The 18,588-nt window shown below is 32.7% G+C and overlaps 2 protein-coding genes across 53 annotated transcripts; one reads left to right on the plus strand and one right to left on the minus strand.

Moving 5' to 3' along the window:
- Nucleotides 1-441: 441 nt before the first annotated feature.
- On the minus strand, nucleotides 442-5,501 carry LOC123207467 (transmembrane protein 184A-like). 3 transcript variants are annotated; one of them, XM_044624928.1, is made up of 8 exons: nucleotides 5,376-5,488; nucleotides 5,212-5,301; nucleotides 4,948-5,113; nucleotides 4,523-4,596; nucleotides 2,987-3,136; nucleotides 2,520-2,805; nucleotides 1,208-1,441; nucleotides 442-1,097 (listed from the first exon to the last, which is right to left on the minus strand). In XM_044624928.1, exons 3-8 carry the CDS (start codon nucleotides 5,101-5,103, stop codon nucleotides 765-767), a joined length of 1,233 nt encoding a protein of 410 aa, XP_044480863.1. In that variant the 5' UTR covers nucleotides 5,104-5,113; nucleotides 5,212-5,301; nucleotides 5,376-5,488; the 3' UTR covers nucleotides 442-764. The 3 variants fall into 3 exon arrangements, with proteins under 3 accessions (XP_044480863.1, XP_044480864.1, XP_044480865.1); XM_044624929.1 differs by having other exon boundaries at nucleotides 5,382-5,478; XM_044624930.1 differs by having other exon boundaries at nucleotides 1,364-1,441; nucleotides 5,212-5,501.
- Nucleotides 5,502-12,357: 6,856 nt separating this feature from the next.
- On the plus strand, nucleotides 12,358-17,565 carry LOC123207466 (DEAD-box ATP-dependent RNA helicase 3, chloroplastic-like). Of its 50 annotated transcripts, none has more exons than XR_006500354.1 (13): nucleotides 12,358-12,865; nucleotides 13,237-13,373; nucleotides 13,461-13,872; nucleotides 13,994-14,092; nucleotides 14,381-14,605; nucleotides 14,922-15,299; nucleotides 15,664-15,807; nucleotides 15,901-15,996; nucleotides 16,227-16,489; nucleotides 16,563-16,642; nucleotides 16,739-16,795; nucleotides 16,892-16,948; nucleotides 17,259-17,565. XR_006500354.1 is itself a non-coding variant. In XM_044624880.1 (13 exons), exons 1-13 carry the CDS (start codon nucleotides 12,476-12,478, stop codon nucleotides 17,332-17,334), a joined length of 2,409 nt encoding a protein of 802 aa, XP_044480815.1. In that variant the 5' UTR covers nucleotides 12,358-12,475; the 3' UTR covers nucleotides 17,335-17,565. The 50 variants fall into 50 exon arrangements, 43 of the variants coding, with proteins under 43 accessions (XP_044480815.1, XP_044480817.1, XP_044480820.1 ...); XR_006500349.1 differs by having other exon boundaries at nucleotides 16,580-16,642; nucleotides 16,716-16,795; XR_006500352.1 differs by having other exon boundaries at nucleotides 16,583-16,642; nucleotides 16,716-16,795.
- The last annotated feature ends 1,023 nt before the right edge of the window (nucleotides 17,566-18,588 follow it).

Consider the following 18,588-nt stretch of genomic DNA (forward strand, 5'->3'; position numbering starts at 1 on the left):
TGCACTATGGTTTCTTCCTAAACCATATAGATAACTTCACTCAATGTAGCACCATCTTCAATCCAATCAGATTCTTCCTTCATTTCATTATCATTTGGTTGTAAAAAATGTCAAAAAGATACCCAATTTAGAATCTGGATCTAACAGAACGTCCAACTGGTAACCAAACTGTATATAAAAATATAAACTTCGAAGACAAAATGAACACGTCACACCACACCAAATCCCCCATCCCCTCTTTCCCAGAAAGAAATAAAAAAATAAAGAATGGGAAAGAAAATAAAGACAAAAAAACCAAGGAACCTATATGCATTTAGTGAGTACATATAGACAAGAAGAAATCCAGAATAAAGAAAATAACAGCCATCTCCAAATTTCAAACCAACACTAGAAAAGTCCAAATTCAAAATGATTGGTCTTCAGATGTGTGGCCGAAAACAATTCAGAAACGAATTTGGTGATTAAAGTAATGATTTAGCAAGTATGACAATGGAAGCCCATATCTACAATGGCAAGGCAACACACTGGACAATAGTGAAGAAATCGGCCCAGAAATCAATTTTTTTTCGTTTTGTACCAGTGATTACAATACTTGAAAGCACATGAGAGAGACAACTGAGGGCTCTATCATTTTTTTAACACCACTTTCATACACAATTAGACAAACAAGGCTTCCTTCAGGCAAATATATTATCCGTCGCAACTCTTTTGGTTCCTAGTATTGACACTCTTCTCACACATATGCAGTGGAATCTTCATTCTTGTCATTGAGTCCCAGTTTCATTTGCCGCAGAAACTTTTTCAGGGTAACTGGAAATGTCAATATCAATAAGTGACATATCATAGGGCACAGATAACGAATTCGAGGTATCTACAAGCAAAGATGACTTCGATATATCAGACTGAGAGCTTCCAGAAGAAGATGAAAGACTTGATAGCTGAATGTCATCCAGCTTGGTTCCAAACATGTGTTTATTCCTTCTCACAGCATCCATTTCCGGGCCAGTTGGCACAAAAGTGCGTGAACGGTATTTCCTTGTTCCCTCATCACCCTCACTATGGTTGTAGAGTACATAATCATGATAAGTTGGAGCAAACTGCACAATATTAACAACCATCAGTATAGCTGTGGAGGTAAAGCAACCTACGATATGGAGAATTAAACAATAGAAGAATTGCTAGATACAATGTTAAAGCACCAGTGCACCTGGTGAACAGTGTCATGGTAGAAGTCATTCAACTTCACAGCATGTGCAAGGCTTCCCGTAAAACCACGAGAGCAACCAATATTTGCTCCAGCATACTCCTTGTATGGGAATGCAAAAAAATGACCAACAGCAGCAATAAGCATCTCAACACATACTATAAAATTTTGAAAATCAGCAGCTTGATCTGCATTCTTTATTAATCGAGTCTTCGCAGCAAGAAAAACCAGAACACCCTGACAGAAACAAGACAAATAAGTTAAAACAGAACAATCTACAAATTTAACCTTCCTTAGTAGATAAAGTCTAAGTTAAGACAGAAAAATCAGATCAACCTTTAAAAACACCAGATAACATTAGGTAACTCAATAGTCTTTCATCAAAAAGCATCAACAGTAAACCAAGAAAGAAACAAAAGAGAGCACCAATCAACTTAAATAAGACAAGAAGTCTAGTAAAATGATATATTCAAAACAACATTTGTCTTTCCATAAATTTTAGATTGGATGCCCAGAAATCCCCTCACACCTCTAATCAGTTCATCAAATTCAAAATTAACAAGTGGACCATAAAATCTTGATAGTTAGATAACTTATTATACACGTCATGTAGATGGCTCTAAGAGACGTAAAACCCATCAAATCAACTCTCAAGGTTACAAGAAAAATCTAATAACTGATAATGAGGCTGGATTACTTCTATAAAACAGCAGTGCTTTTACTTGTTTCTGAATAGCTGTCTTATCATGAATATTGGCTCTACTAACACTGCATTGAATCACATCTACTGAAAATTTGAGAAGAGATTAAGTTGTATAGGGAAGTAAAATCATCATAGATTTTAGGTTGTCTCAGATTTACAACTGCATTTTAGCACTCAAGAGAAGAAATTTTATCTTTTCATTAAAGAAACTAGATTCATTATTATTTCAGGAATTTCCAAAGTCTCAGAATTTCTAGAATATTTCCAAATAATAAGTTCGTTGTTTACCACTCCTATGAGTGATGAAACAATAGTCTGCAATAGCTCATTATTGGAAGGTCTATGGCAGTGAAATATTCAATTTGTTGTGAGAGCATTTTCGCTCTCTCCTCTAGATGAATCCTTCCCCTCTATCAATACTAAATGTAAAATTCATCTCTTCCCTTCACTCCTCAGACCCCTACAGTACTCTTTTCCTTAAAGAAAACCAATTAATGCTTTATGCCAGCAGTACACCAATTTAATGTTGTCATGGGTTTAAAAACATATTGCAGATACAGAAATAATATATATTTAATATCTAATGGTAAAAAGTTTAGAATTAAATTTCACCTGCCAATAAGTTAGGAAAACAACAGATTTGATGATGATGAACTTTGGAACTGGATTGAATGGATGTAGCAAATCTCTGCACGCCATATAAAACAATGCCAAAGCATAAAGAGCCGTAGAGTATGAGATTGTATAAATGATGGTAAGGTAAAGATACGACTGGTCCGGACTAAAATTTCCATCTTTATATTTCCCTTTAGCATAAAGGATGAGAGTTACAGTGACAAGGATGGGCTTTAGGATTACAAATTGTAAACAGCCTTGCTTACACCTCCTTATAAAACGCCTGCATTACCACATATGCAAGTTTATCATCAGTAATACGGCATTTAAGTATATAATCAAGTTGTAAAGATTGTAACAGAATCTGAACATTTCCAAAAATATTTATAGATGCACTGATTCTATTGTGGAATCTAAAAATAAGTATAACTTATTCATTCAGTCAATAATAATGGTAAACTCACCCATCTAGTGGTATGGGAGGGAAGCAGCACGTCATCAAACAAAATGATGGTTTTAGAACACGACCACTTAAACTTAGCACAACTGCTCCAGGGCCACCAACCCATGCAAGGCACAATGACAAGAAATTATAAATGACCCAAGCTTCATAACTGAAACAATTCAAAGAACAGTATTAGCAAAGAATGGTTTCCACAGTGCAAACCATAACTTGTCACTTGTTTTTTTTTTGCATAAATAAAGCAAGTTTTATTCCTTCAAAAGTATTTCAGAGGCCTCTGACTGGTTAATGACAACAGGAAAATCAGTCAAGTAAAAATTACAACCATATTTTGAAGTAAAATCTACAAAGCAAACAAGCAACTAACAGCACAAATTAATCAAAAATATGATCTGAATATCAATATTATTCCCAAGAATTGCAATTTTTAGTTAGGCTTCTAACTCTAATAATGATCTTTTGCCCTAAAATTCTTTTTCTGCTGCTGTTTAGTTCTATGAGCAATTCCCCTGCCGTTTGAGGATATAAAGAAGCATTTTATGGAAGTCTGCAGTGATAATTATTTTGTTGAGTGATCTAGAATGCGACAGGACATTTTTATGATTACTTCAGGGAGTCTCCCTGCCTTCTTTGGCAAATAGTTATTTTTTGGGTTCTTGGTGTCTATAACCATCGAAGTCAAAGACGCGTCATTATTTTTCATCCTACAAAATTTCAGAAACTGCAGTGATCTGAATCTTTTTTCTGTTTTACGCTTTACCAAAGTTCTTGTTTATTTACAACAAGGAGCTGTGTTCAGAGGTTTTTGCTTCTTGTATCTAGTCATTTATCCACACTGCATGCATATATGTGATAGGTTTGGAATTTGTTGGGTCATTTGGATTGCATCCACCTCTGTGAAGTTCAGTTTCCTAAAATCTGATGTTAGAGACCCAGTGCTAATTTCATAATATCTACAGTTCCTTCTTTGCCAACTGTGGTATAGAAATACTTCAGTGACACCATCACCTCACCTCTCTTCCTCTAAATGAAGAGAAGATCAATGTGAAATTTTGCCAGCTACTACAGACCATTAAAATACTAGTTGGCATGTAGTAGCTGGAAAAAAAACTATAGGACACCATATGTTACTGAGCATATCCTACTCTTTTCCCATTATCCTTTTGTCAGGAGAGAAGTTAAATGCTGTCCCAGAAGCATAAAGGAAGAAGCCAAGAAATAGAACTGGCCCCATAACAAGCTCCAAGGAACAGAAAATTAAAGAGATGATAGAAATTTCAGAACCATGGAGCCTACTCTTGAAGATGTAGAGTAACAGTTAACTTGAAAACAAACTAAGAGTAACTCATTTATCAATCAAAGGGAAAAAAAATACAAGCTAAACCTTAATGGATACACATTTAGTGTGTTACTTCCCAATATGGCAACGATTTGACAGACCTTGCCAGAAAGACAAAATCTATCAACCACAAAACTAAACAAAAATTAAAGTTGAATGCCCACATTTCAAAATAAATATAAAAATAAACATACTTACACTTCTCTAATGGAGTTGAAATATATAGCACTATCTGGTAAAACAAGAGCCAAGAAAGACATCAATGCATAGACCTGCCACGAAGAAAGGTTCACATAGTTTAGACAATATAGTAACTGATAATATAAGCCACAATTTCCTAACATTGCAAGACTCAACAAAAATGCAACAATGAATATAATGCTGCATGAAATGCAAGTTTTCATGGAATGAAGTATCCCACTGTCCACTCCTGAAAGAGCAAACCATTCCTTACAAGAACTACTCCACTAATTACAGAAAGACACATCTCGGAAAATCCATGGAAGAACTTGACAAGTGAAAGGGAAGACAGAAAGAGATACAAAATTCATAATAACTAAACTCAAAAGCACGTGCAGTGAAAGATGTAAAAAATGATTACATATAGAGAAAGAAACGCTTACAGGGACCATAAAAATGATGCGGACGATGTATCTCTGGTAAGTAGGTTCAGTGTAATTCAAAAGATGTCTGTAGATGTGGAAAACAGCCAAAGAAGTAGCTCCAGCAGTGCATATAAAAGCGATTATATCGTAGTAAATGGGAACAACTTCCCCCATTTTGAAATAACTAAACGCCAAAATTTATACAACAATCAATTAGAAGATAGTCAGTGAAAACATAATCAGAAAAAAAGGTGATAAGATAAGAATTACGACGGTTCTAACCTCGAATCGAAGTGTCTCAATCTCAAAAGAAGCTTAACATTTGATTAGAAATTCGACTTTGTTAGCCCCAGACCTAGGTTTTCTTTAACCCTAGGCGAGCAATAAAGTTAGGTTAAAAAAACAAGTAATTGAATAGAATTGTTTTGATAGAAAGAAAGAGAAACCTTAACGGAGAAAGTAGATCTGCGAAAATCGAGCCCTACTGGCAGCCAATAATGGCGGCTCTCATCTCACTGTCTTCGGTGGAAACCCAAATGAAAAATCACAAAATTCACATTCAAATCAAGATGACAATTCTATTTTTTATAATTATTTTTTTATTATTTTCACATTTGGAAGACGAGCAAGGCTATGGCAATACAGTGTTAGCATATAATAGCCAACCGGAAGAATACCTTCGCCCTTTATCATTTATTAAAATTATTTCAAAAAAATTAAAATTAATAAGTAATAAATAATATTATATATATAATTTAAATATATAAATAATATTATTATATAATTAAATAAAATATTATTTTATTTTTTATTTAAAATATTACTAAATTTATACAATTATTTAAGTAATCACTTCACTCTCAAATTTTTTAATCTATCGAATTCTTTCAAATCTCAAGTCAAGTTTATATGGTTTCTAACTATTTTTGTGTTAATTTTATTTTAATATTTGTTCAATTCAATTAATCATATTTTTTCCTCAAATTCATTTCAAAGTGGATTTTAATTTAAATGAATTTAATTTTTTAAATTATTTCAATAATAAAAAAATCAATACTTTGATAATGAATCATAGCCACAACCTTCATTAAAAAAAAAAAAACCCATAAATCAATAGTGTCAGATCATTTTAGTTAAATAAAAATATATTTGTGGTAAAATCGTTTATTACATATTTTGCAAATATTACGGTTCTAGTTTAACATATACAAGTTCGAATGTCACCACACTTAAAAGGCAATAACAAAGTTCGCTTGTAAGGTCAAGATTGGTACATAAATCTTCTTCTACTAGTTTTTCAACTTTTATAATAGGGAAGATGTCTAACTTCACATATATTCAACAAAATACGAGGGATTATATGGTAAGGTAAGTTGTCACAATTAATCAACTTTTTTTTTTTTCAATTTGGTGATAATATTATTTCAGAATTGTTTACACAAAATCGTGTAAAAACACAATAAGATTTGGTATTTCTAGAAATTATGAACTAATGAAATTATAAATTATAAATAAAATTAGTGAATTTAATGAAGTTATTTCACATTTAGTACCAAGATTTAAAATATATTTGCGCATTTGTCGTTATATTAAGATCTTTATAAACTTTTGGTTGTGTATTAAAATATTGAGTAATTATAGTTTTATAACTTTCATAAGATTTTAACATTAAAAAGGTTAAATTCTAACGAGTTTTAATGTTAATTTTTATTTTTTTCTTCGTACTCACATTTGTTTACACATCTAATGCTCTGCTTGAAAACATATTAGAGATGATACAAATATAAGTAATAACATGCTTAATTGTTCCCATTTTTGTATGTGTTAAACTTATTCCTTCTTGTGAAATTAAATTCATTATATAATATATACATCTTCTTAGGGTGCTTCCATAAAGCCAATCAATTTGTATATTTGTAATACTATAATTTACTTATTTATTAATAAAGGAATTTTATTATTCATTTGTATTAATGTTTTGCATAATATGATCGCATAAATAATATTCTCTTAAAATAGTAGAATCATGATAAAGGGATTTGATAAATGATTGTGAAAATCCTATGAACACATTAGATGGTTATTCTATAAATGTTTGTAATCCTAATATTATTTTGACCAATGATAAACGTAATAGTGATGATATTATTGTAGTGTTGAACGATCCCACCGAAATGTGGTAATATTTCTTACGTATCAAAACTGTTAACTAACATTTTGGTGCAACATATAGATGTAGGTTGTAGACGTATTCATCGAATTGACCTAAAAAGAGGATTTTCATATAGATGATTGCTCTAGTATTTATGAAAAAAATCCTCTAACTCGCAGGTATATGTGATTTTTACACTTGAAGTCATCAAATTGTCTCATACAAGAATTGTTATGATTTGATACTATCAAACATGCCACTATAATAAGGGTAATCATAAAAGTAGTGATTGATCATATTAAGATATGCATAAAGGCTATAGCGGATCAATAAATGATTCGTTACTCACCAAACACGTAAGGTGATATTTCACATGAAATCGAATTTATGGCCATAGTGGGATTAGGTCAAAGCTTGGTCCAAGTTAGTTGGTTAACGATGTGTATTAGTCATATTGAGGAGTTATGGAGATAGACATACATTCATGTCTTAACTTTAAGAGATATCAATTGACAAATTGATCAAATTATACGTAACCATGTAGTTGACAAAGTCTAAAGTTGTTCATTGACACTCTCTTAGTCAGGTGGTCATAATGTCTTACTAAATGTCAATCTTGGTTTATGTTTGGATTTGATCTGAATCTAAATATTATCAATTTGATAAAAAGTTTATGGGTCATATGCATAAAGACGTTAATTCAGACTTTAAGCCATAAAGCTATTTAGTAATAATCCTTGTGTATTTAGATTAGGTAAAATCATAAATGGACTAGGTTTGTCCAATATGATTCAATTAGCTCAGTTTGACTTTTTCCTTGACCATGAACACTCATTCATGGATGATGAATGCTCGTTCATCATGAATTGGATTAAGATATAGTTTTATCCAAATTCGTTTTAAAAAATTTGGATAAATCATAAATCGTATGGATAAAGACTAAGGATGAACTCTTTATAAATAAAAACGTGTTTTACGAATTCAATAGCTTTTTGAAAACCCTAGTGGGTGAACGTTCGTCCCTTTACACAAACAACCTGTTCATTGAACCCTAGCAACCTCTAACAAACGATTTTATCGTCCTCATCATTCATGCTTCATATGAATACTAAGACGTCATCTCATTATGGGTTGGAGAATGTTCATATAGCTGCGTAAAGAACGAAAGAGTCATTTAACACATGTATAAGATTCTCAAACTCTCTATGTTTGATAATTTCCATGTTCATAATTATATTCCTAAAATATGATGTTCAATGAGGTTTTCAACCTGTTTGAATTTAAAATTATATATTTCAATGTCTCATTAGATTTCAATAACTTGAAAATCTAACATGAAATAATTTATCATTAAAAGGTAAATTTAAATGTTTCATCATTAGGTCAATAATTTTATTGTTTAATTTAGCATTACCAAATGTAATAGAAAAAAAAAATACTTTTATTTATTTGATATTCATTAAAAATATTAATTAATGTTTGATAAATGGTCTAGTATGTCATATTCTAAATGCAATAATTTTTTTAATTGTCAATCTAAATTAAAAAAATGGGTTGTTGCATAAACATAGATTAAATCTTGATTACTAGATATCCATAAATTTAAAGTAATTGAAATAACATCCCTAAATTGACCAAGTTCATTTATTTTTTTTATTTTTATTAATTTATAATTTTTACTTATATGAGCTTAATATACTCTTAGGAACTTTGTTAATTGTCTATTGAACATCGTTTTGCACAAAACCATTTAATATACTAGCATCATCAGATGAAAAAAGGTTGATTAATGATAACAACATATTAGATTATATAGTCTCACACAACTTTTTAATTATATGTGAAGTTAGACATTTCTTCCATTGCATTATTAGATCGATTAGCTAAAAAAGATTCAGAAACTGATCTTGATTTCGTGAATACAATTTGTTACTGTCCTTTCAAGTGTTGTAGTATTTTTTTTACAATGTTTGTTGATATGTCAATGAAGAAGTTTGATGTCCCCCAAACTCGCACACATTAGGCAAGAAATAGTGTTTGTACACCCCACGTCAAACCATTTTACTACTAATATTTTCTTTTACTTTACTGAAAAGCTCTTTATCATCAATTTTGCTTTTTTTTTTTTAATACTTGTGACAACTATGATTGTGTTTTGTCATCAATATATTAATTTTTTTGCATTGTCATAATAATTAAAAAGATTAAATTCATTTGAATTATAATCTACTTTGATACAAAATTAAGGGATGAAATATAATAATTGACAAAATATTAAAAAGAATTGAACACAAAATAATTTGAAAAATTGGGAGAGAGATGAAGTGAGCTTTTGAAACGAGAGTTGATCGAGAGAGTAAAAGAGTTGAGAACTTGAGATAGAGATTGAGTGAGTTAAGAGTTGAGTAATGTGAAATGTTTATGAATTTGGGAGGTATTTATTGGAAAGTTAAAAAAAATTCAAGTAGTCATACGAGAGTGTCATTGCCAACAACAAAGAGGAAGATTTTTTCTTTTTTAATATTTTATTTCATAAGTCTTCTCTATAAGTCTCTAGTACACCCGTCCTACCCGCGAGCCATTAGACTAGTTGTGTCAACCCATAGGCCAACTCTTAATAAGTCTAATTTTAATACATAACCAAAAAATTTAAGAAACCTATTTTTTTATTGACCATGATTGAATTTTAGTATCCTACAACTAGCTTTGTTTTTATTGTATCATGGATATTAGAGCTATTTTTAAAGAATATATGTATATCCTTATTTTTTTGGACCAATTGCAAAATGTGGAAGAAATTTTTTTAAAATATTGTAAAAATACACCTTCATAGTTTGCTTTATATATAAAAAAAAATATTAAGAACAAAAAATTTGTTAGAAGTTATTTGTGAAAATCTAGAGACCACTTTATCATTAACAATAGAATATGTTTGTGAGTTTTTATTTGAAATGTATTTCGATTATGAAGTAAAATATGAAAACAATATAAATATGTCACAACCATGGTTAAGTTTAGGTTTATCTAAAGGTAAGCAACGTCTTTGGTATATCCTCGTGAAAGGTAAACAACTAATAAGTTCTAATTTTTCTTTTGGTAAATCGACAAATTATATAAATATTGACAATTTGTCTAAAATTATGAGTAAAATTGATCAATTTGATATTCTTATTTGATGAAAAATACATAAAAAAATACTTATTATATACTTTCTGTATGACACGTGATTTGTTAATACTTTCAATATCTTTAATAGTATCAGAATGAGTTTTTAGTGTAAATGAATGTGTTTTACATAACAGAAGATTAAATTTACATCCAAGTGTTGTTGAATGTATTACGTGTGTGAAACATTGAGTAACAACAAATTTCAAGCAACAAATTCTTGTTGTTGAAGATATATTTAAGGATTTCAAAAATTTTGATATAAAATAAAATGAATATATATGATGCTTTTAAATATGAGTTTACTCTTTTTTATATATGATTCCTTTTATTTTATTGCTTACACCCCCCCCCCCCCCCCCCCCTCACGTAAGGCTTGGTAGGTTCATTTAACTTGACAAAAATGAGATTAAAGGTGGATATGGATCAGGCTGGGCTAAATATCTCTTAGCTCAAATGCATCTTGAATAGAAAATGGTCTAACTCAAATTCAATTCGGGTTCATTGAGTCAAAATTAGGTCCAGCTCAGGTTCAATTCAAATAAAAAATAGTTCAACTCAGTTTGATTAAAGTTTGACTTGATTTTGTAGCTCGAATCAATAGTTCAAATTTATAACTCAATTAGATTAAAATTGATGGTTTGAATTTATAGTTTATTGACAAAACGATAACATTTTACCTAAATAATATTCAAAATTACTTATTTGAGCTATAAATTTGAACTGAATCAAGCTACAAATTTAGACCACCAATTAGAATTAATTTAAGCATGAATTTGAGCCAAATTAACCTACGAATTCTAACTACTAATTCGAGTTATGAATTCAAACTGAACTTGAGTTGAACACATCTTAGCTCGAGTTTCACTCGGTTTAAATAATGAGACAAACCTTTTATCTCAGATTTGACTCAAATTTGAACCAAATTAAATCAAATCAAATCAGCTTTCAAGTCCAAGTTAGCTTGATTCATATCCAGGCAAGCCATGGGCTCAAGTGATTAAGGAAATTGAGAGCATGATGCGAGTGGGTGAATCAACATTTGAGCACATCAATGCGGATGCGTGCGAACGAGACCAAACTAAGACATAAGGCTAGTCAAGGATGGGCTAAACAACATAAGTGGAGTGTGTTGGACACGAAGCATAAGTGCATGGACTTATGCATGATAAGCATTGAAGGCTGATATACAGTGCGCCAAGATGAGGTTGGTTAATATGCTATTGGTTGAGAAGCTATTGGTTGATATAAGAGTTATTGGGCAGCGGTTGAATGTCTAATAAATTGTCTATCTTAGTTTGAAATTCATAATAAAACAATCTTATGTAACTGTCGGTCTTATACCAATATAAAATGTGGCAAATGGGCAAAAATAGGGGCTAAGTGTGCTAAGTGTATGTAAGTAAACGTGTGTCAGAGTTGTGAGTGTGCCATATGTGCTAGTGTATGTTGTAATTTGTGCTTGTATTTTCTTAATGAAATAAAAGTCATTGTTCTTGATATTTACTTAATGACTTTTACATTTGGTTCGAGTTAAGACTACCATTTCTAACAAGTGCAAGGAGCCAAATTGCTTAAGTACCGACATTTGACATGATGCAAGAATTGCTTAACCAAATGCAGGACTTAGTTGTATCACATTAGGTTAAATTTGCTTAACTTTACTTAGGAAAAGTTATCCTCATGACACCTAATAAGATGAGAGGATTGTTCTTTTATTCTTGTGCTACTCAACATTTAATTTGAAGTTTTGATAATGCCATCCTTACTAGCATTAATATTGGTAAAGTAACATTAATCAAGTAAAACTAGATATGCAATTAGTAATATTTACATTTTACCCGTTTTGTTTGATTATCGATAACATTGTCTATTGGATTGGAGCTATAGAAGACATTAGTGATAATTTTAAAATTACAAAGGATGTTTGTGAAATTAGGATAAACTTAGGGAAGTTCCAAGTGGGTTATAAGGCGATAAGGTTGGGCTTAACGGTTTCAGGCTTACAGTAATATTAGAAAAATTGAAAATTTAACCCGAATCCGGTGTGAAAAAATGAGGAAGACCCGAGAGAAATATCTCATCTATCTAACTGGTGTGACTATTTATATAGCTTAATCGAAGGAGGTGGAGGTCTGCGAGGCCATTCATTATCAAAAGACCGCCTTATCTCTCAACTTCTTCTTCTTCACCTTAACGCTGCCATCTACTCACTAATTGTACTTCAAAATGTCCGCTATACTCGGAGTATCTTCTACTCCCATCTTGAAGGTCTACGCTAAACGAGCTACGACGTCGTCTTTGTTTCGCTCTTTGCCGTTTGCTGATAAGCCTCATTTCAATGTTTTTATAACTTCGAGCAATAAGCCTTTGGTTTTTAGGAGCAGTGGCCTCGGCTTTGTTGCTTCGGCCATAGCTACTTCTAACAACGTCCTCAGTGAAGAAGCGTTCAAAGGTCTTGGTGACTACTCCGACGATTCCGGTTCTCTTGACAAGGATTATGAGTCTGAGGACGTTAGTGTGGACGAGGATGAACTTGCCATTTCTAAGATTGGTTTACCTGATCGTCTCGTTGATACTCTTGAGAAGCGTGGCATTACTCACCTTTTCCCCATTCAGGTACTCTACTAATAAATGCAGAATTTTGTTTTCATAAATGAGGATACCGGAAATTTTATGAAAATTTAATTAGTTTTAAATGTTTTAGAATCAAATTCGTGTGCAATCAGAGATGAAAGTATATTTTTTTAAACAGTTACTATAGTTTTCAACTAACAGTTTTCAAATAAAATCTTTAGAGGTTTGTATAAAATAAGTATAGTTGTTAACTCTTGACACAATTTTTGAATACTGTGTTAAATACATTTTCAGATATGGAATATAGTCAGAATAACTTGCTTTTTTGGCTGCAGCTTAGTTTTTGAAAATTAGTTTTTCATTCTTTTCAGCCTTCTCCTTCTAATTTATGTGTTGTTATGTTTATGGTTTAGAGAGCTGTTTTAGTTCCAGCTCTACAAGGGAAAGATTTGATTGCTCGTGCAAAGACTGGAACTGGGAAGACATTAGCCTTTGGAATTCCGATACTTAAGCGTCTTACTGAAGATGCTGATCAAGCTCCATCTCTCAGGTACACTTTCCTTTATTATCATTTGTATTATATCTTTCATATATTGCTCAATTACAATATAGTAAGAGCATTTGTTTCTTTTGTTAGTCGGGGTCGACTTCCAAAAGTTTTGGTTCTTGCACCGACTCGTGAGTTAGCCAAGCAAGTAGAGAAAGAAATTAAAGAGTCTGCTCCTTATTTGAACACTGTGTGTGTTTATGGAGGGGTTTCATATAACACTCAACAAAATGCTCTTGCCCGTGGGGTGGATGTGGTTGTTGGAACTCCTGGTCGAATCATTGACCTTATTAAAAATAGGTCCCTCAGATTGGGGGAAATAGAGTTTTTGGTTCTTGATGAAGCTGATCAGATGCTTGCTGTTGGATTTGAGGAGGATGTAGAAGTTATTTTGGAAAATCTTCCACCCAAGAGACAGAGCATGCTTTTCTCTGCAACCATGCCTGCTTGGGTCAAGAAATTATCTAGAAAGTATTTGGACAATCCTCTCAATATAGATTTGGTACATGTCTTTTCCTTCCTTCCATTTCATAGAATGTATATCTTGACGTTAACTGTACATTCTATGTATTATGTTTGCTATAGCAACATTTGTTAAATCCATCTTATTTCTTTTTGTACAGGTTGGTGACCAAGAGGAGAAGCTTGCAGAAGGGATTAAACTTTATGCTATATCAACAACTGCAACCTCAAAGCGAACCATTCTTAGTGATCTTATAACGGTATTGTTACAAACCTTACTTTGTATTGGTAACTTCTTTAAAGATTGTGCCAATGAGCAAAAAGCAAAAATATAAAAAATAAAGAAGTGCAATTTATATCTAATATTTAGCTTGCATGGTATGAGACATCAGTCTAATACATTAGTTCAATTGGAAACAGTTTTGTTTATGGTAAAAAGCACATGCAGGACACATGATATTTTATATGCGAGAGCAGAATCTGGTGTAAATTTCAAGATAATTTGGATGATGTGAAAGAAATTTGTTTTATATCAACTGTTTTGGTAGGTATATGCAAAGGGTGGGAAGACCATTGTATTTACACAGACAAAACGAGATGCTGATGAAGTCTCAATGGCATTGACAAACAGTATAGCTTCTGAGGCATTGCATGGAGATATATCTCAACACCAGAGGGAGAGAACATTAAATGGTTTTCGACAAGGAAAATTTACTGTTCTTGTTGCCACTGATGTTGCAGCTCGTGGGCTTGATATTCCCAATGTTGATTTAGTAAGTTCACTAATTTGGTCATCTTATTTAATCAGTTTTTATAAGCATAAACAAAGTGAGTTATTGTTAAGTACCTCAAAAACAATTAGGTGGAAACATGCACATATCTGCATGGTTAATAGCGCACTATCATGTGTGTAGTGTTTGTGTTCCTTAGCTTCACAACTGTTAGTTCTATGTTCTGCCATGGAAATCTTAAGATCCCTCAGTTTATGAATTGTTATGCATTCCTCTTTATTCCTGAGGCAAACTTCCTAGTGCACATTTTGATTTCAATAATCGAGAATTTTGTGTTTTTACTTCAACTTCTTCTTAGATTATCCACTATGAACTTCCAAATGATCCAGAGACTTTTGTTCATCGCTCTGGTCGTACTGGGCGTGCGGGAAAGGAGGGGACTGCCATTCTGATGTTTACTAGTAGCCAAAGGAGAACAGTTAGATCTCTTGAGCGTGATGTTGGGTGTAAGTTTGAGTTTGTTAGTCCCCCGGCTATTGAAGAGGTTTTGGAATCATCAGCTGAGCAAGTAGTTGCTACTCTTAATGGAGTTCATCCTGAGTCTGTGGAGTTCTTTGTCCCTACTGCTCAAAGGTTGATTGAAGAACAAGGAATGAATGCTCTTGCTGCTGCACTAGCACAGTTGAGTGGATTCTCACGGCCTCCTTCGTCCCGCTCTCTTATTACCCATGAGCAGGTATCAGTGTCCCTCTCTGATTATGAACCTTTTGCATTTTCCATATTTCACTTCTGGTCATTCTGAACATTACTTAGCCTGTATTTTACATAACTTGTTTCTATATTGCAAGCAATGCTGACAGCTATATTTTTCTTGAATTATTCCTTGGACCTTGTCCTCTGCATTTTCGGTATCAGAAGTTCAAGTTGCATACAGCTTTGATGAAATCTTTCATCTTTGCCATATGTGCCTTAAACAATTCTTTACTTTTTTGTTAATAGATATTTTTTCTCTTCCATTTTCCTTTTCGTTTTGCTTGGATACTTTTTATTAGTAGTTGCAGTAGTCTGCTGGTAACTTGAACTGGGCCCCTACATTGCAGGGATGGGTGACATTACAATTGACAAGGGATTCAGGTTACTCCAGAGGGTTCTTGTCTGCTAGATCTGTCACTGGGTTACTTTCTGCCATTTATCCTGCTGCTGCTGATGAACTAGGAAAAATAAATATAATTGCTGATGACAGGGTTTGTATTTAGTGTTTTTGTCTTCATTCTGTTTCTTTGATTTATTGATGCATGGGCTTGTATAATCTAATACATTTATGTGGTTGAATTCAGGTTCAAGGAGCAGTTTTTGACCTTCCGGAGGAGATTGCCAAGGAGTTGCTGAATAAGCAAATACCACCTGGGAACACCATTTCCAAAATTACTAAGGTTTATACCCCATCTTAATTGCTCTTCTTTCATATGCTTGCTTCTTCATGATAGGCTTATGTAGCTTGAACTAGCAATGATCTGATTAATGTGCATTTAGTTTACGAACACCATAGACCTGTTTTCCTTTCTTTCTCTCTTTTCTTCTCTCTTTCTCCCCTCATTTTTCAGTCCTTATATTCATCTATTACTTGTGAATGTATCGTATCCTGTGCCAATTGTTTGTGCAGTTGCCTGCCTTGCAAGATGATGGGCCTTCAAGTGATAACTATGGCAGATTCTCTAATAGGGATAGGTTTTCCCGAGGAGGTTCCTGGGACAAGAGAGGTTTTAGACCATCTCGTGGTGGTTGGAGCAGCAATGATGAGGATGGATATAGGCGTGGTAGTCGAAGTTCTAGAGCTCAAAATAGCTGGTCTAGGTTTTCAAAAAGCAGTGGAGATGATTGGTTGATTGGTGGTAGGAGATCAAGCAGGCCATCATCCAGGGAAAGGTATATCTTTTTCTCTGGCTTATAGAATGTTGTTCTGGCATGTGTACTATTTTGGTAACTAATGTATTGTTAGTGATCTTTGTTTTCAAGAAGCAGTGGAGATGATTGGTTGATCGGTGGTAGTAGATCAAGCAGGCCATCATCCAGGGAAAGGTATATCTTTTTCTCTGGCTTATAGAATGTTGTTCTGGCATGTGTACTATTTTGGTAACTAATGTATTGTTAGTGATCTTTGTTTTCAAGAAGCAGTGGAGATGATTGGTTGATCGGTGGTAGTAGATCAAGCAGGCCATCATCCAGGGAAAGGTGTATCTTTTTCTCTGGCTTATAGAATGTTGTTCTGGCATGTGTACTATTTTGGTAACTAATGTATTGTTAGTGATCTTTGTTTTCAAGAAGCAGTGGAGATGATTGGTTGATCGGTGGTAGTAGATCAAGCAGGCCATCAACTCGGGAAAGGTATATCTTTTTCTCTGGCTGATAGAATACTGTTCTGGCATGTGCACTATTTTGGTAACTAATGTAGTGTTAGTGATCTTTTTTCATTCACTTTTTCTTGAAAGGAAAAGTAGCTTTTTGAATATTTCATAGAAAATGAAGCTTGCAGAATACATTCTTTTCTATATATGAAGATGGTTTACCAAATTGGTTTATTTGTGTTGGGAAAGCTTGCCGAACATTGCTCTAATGAAGTGTCACATTCACGTGTATTACTTGCTTTGATTCTTGTACATTTGCATCAATCCTAACACATCTAAATGATTAGCAGATTTGGAGGTTCTTGTTTCAACTGTGGGAGGTCCGGGCACAGAGCATCAGAATGCCCTAACAAGACACAGTACTAATTTTTTAAATTGAAGCCTCCTGTTTCAACAGGAGGCGTCCTGGGAGCAGACCACTAGAATACGATGAATATTATTAAGACTTGTCTGGTCTATGTGCGAGGCCTCTGTTACCAAGCTTTACTTTGTATTAGTTTCATAGCAGCCGTAGGCCACGCATTCAGTCTTATTATAGTCACAGGAATCAATATCTTCGTATTTATCTGATTATATAGAAGAAGTATAGTTATCTCATCCTCATAAAGCAGTGATGGAACAACTTTATTATCGGGGAGGTCTACAAAACAAACAATAGTTGCTGCTTAATTAAATCATGCAAAAATACTAGCAATTCATGAGGCGAGTCGAAAATGTTCTTCACTAGACGTGCGGTCTGCGATCAAAGAATGATGCCCAAAAATATTGTATGAAGACAATACTACTTCCATGACACAATTGACAGAAGATAACAAAATTAAACATATTTTACCAAATTTCTATTTCACACATGATCTCCAAAAGAATGGTGATAATTTGGAATAATTTATTTATGAAGGTGTTGCGTATTGCAATGTCTGAAAAGTTGGCGCATGATAGAAAAATGTGTCAACTTAAAGACCTTTAATGATTGATGTTACCAATGGGGAGAGTAAAATTTCACTATCCTCTGTTTCCTTGACCAATGTTCTGTTTCACTAACGAGACAGATTTTTCAAAGTCCTTGCATTTCAAAATATTCAACTATTTACATTCTTAAACCTATTATAATGCTTATAATTTGTTTTTTCTTATTATGATGTTTACTGTACCATGTTTAACTAAAAAATTTTATAACCTTAATTAAGAGTCACTTTTTTTTTTTTTTTTAAATGATGAGAACTTATTTGATTTCACTGGATAGGTAATCCCAAAATACAATTATTATATTTATAACCATTACACTTAATAATATTTATTTATAAAATATAAAAAATATTTATTTCTTATATTCTTGCTTATGCATTATCCTTTCTTAGGATATTATGTTTTTTTTTTTAAATAATAATTATGCCTTTTATTATTTTTCTACAATTCTTAATTATTCACTTAATTAGTTTAAATTTGTAATGTCTTTATTATTCTCCCATGTGAAATATCCTCACAGCCACGTGCATTTGTGAAGGCATGTCATATCCTATTGGCCAACAGAGTTGTTGCCACCCAAGATTCGGTGTAATTCAAACTTATACCTGTCAACTTTTAAAAATTTAAAGTCTCACATATAAACCAAATTCTATT

Source organism: Mangifera indica, unplaced genomic scaffold, assembly GCF_011075055.1.
Source record: "Mangifera indica cultivar Alphonso unplaced genomic scaffold, CATAS_Mindica_2.1 Un_0080, whole genome shotgun sequence".
NCBI classification, from domain to species: domain Eukaryota; kingdom Viridiplantae; phylum Streptophyta; class Magnoliopsida; order Sapindales; family Anacardiaceae; genus Mangifera; species Mangifera indica.

Bases quoted from the DNA above. Each gene is read 5' to 3' on its own strand.
- LOC123207467 (XM_044624928.1), bottom strand. From the start codon at position 5,103: ATGGGGGAAGTTGTTCCCATTTACTACGATATAATCGCTTTTATATGC. The intron at 4,597-4,947 runs GTAAGCGTTTCT...TCTTCGTGGCAG, and splicing joins GCATCATTTTTATGGTCCCT to GTCTATGCATTGATGTCTTT. The intron at 3,137-4,522 runs GTAAGTATGTTT...GAATTGTTTCAG, and splicing joins TTCAACTCCATTAGAGAAGT to TTATGAAGCTTGGGTCATTT.
- LOC123207466 (XM_044624880.1), top strand. From the start codon at position 12,476: ATGTCCGCTATACTCGGAGTATCTTCTACTCCCATCTTGAAGGTCTAC. The intron at 13,873-13,993 runs GTACATGTCTTT...CTTTTTGTACAG, and splicing joins ATCCTCTCAATATAGATTTG to GTTGGTGACCAAGAGGAGAA. The intron at 16,643-16,732 runs GTATATCTTTTT...TTTGTTTTCAAG, and splicing joins AGGCCATCATCCAGGGAAAG to AAGCAGTGGAGATGATTGGT.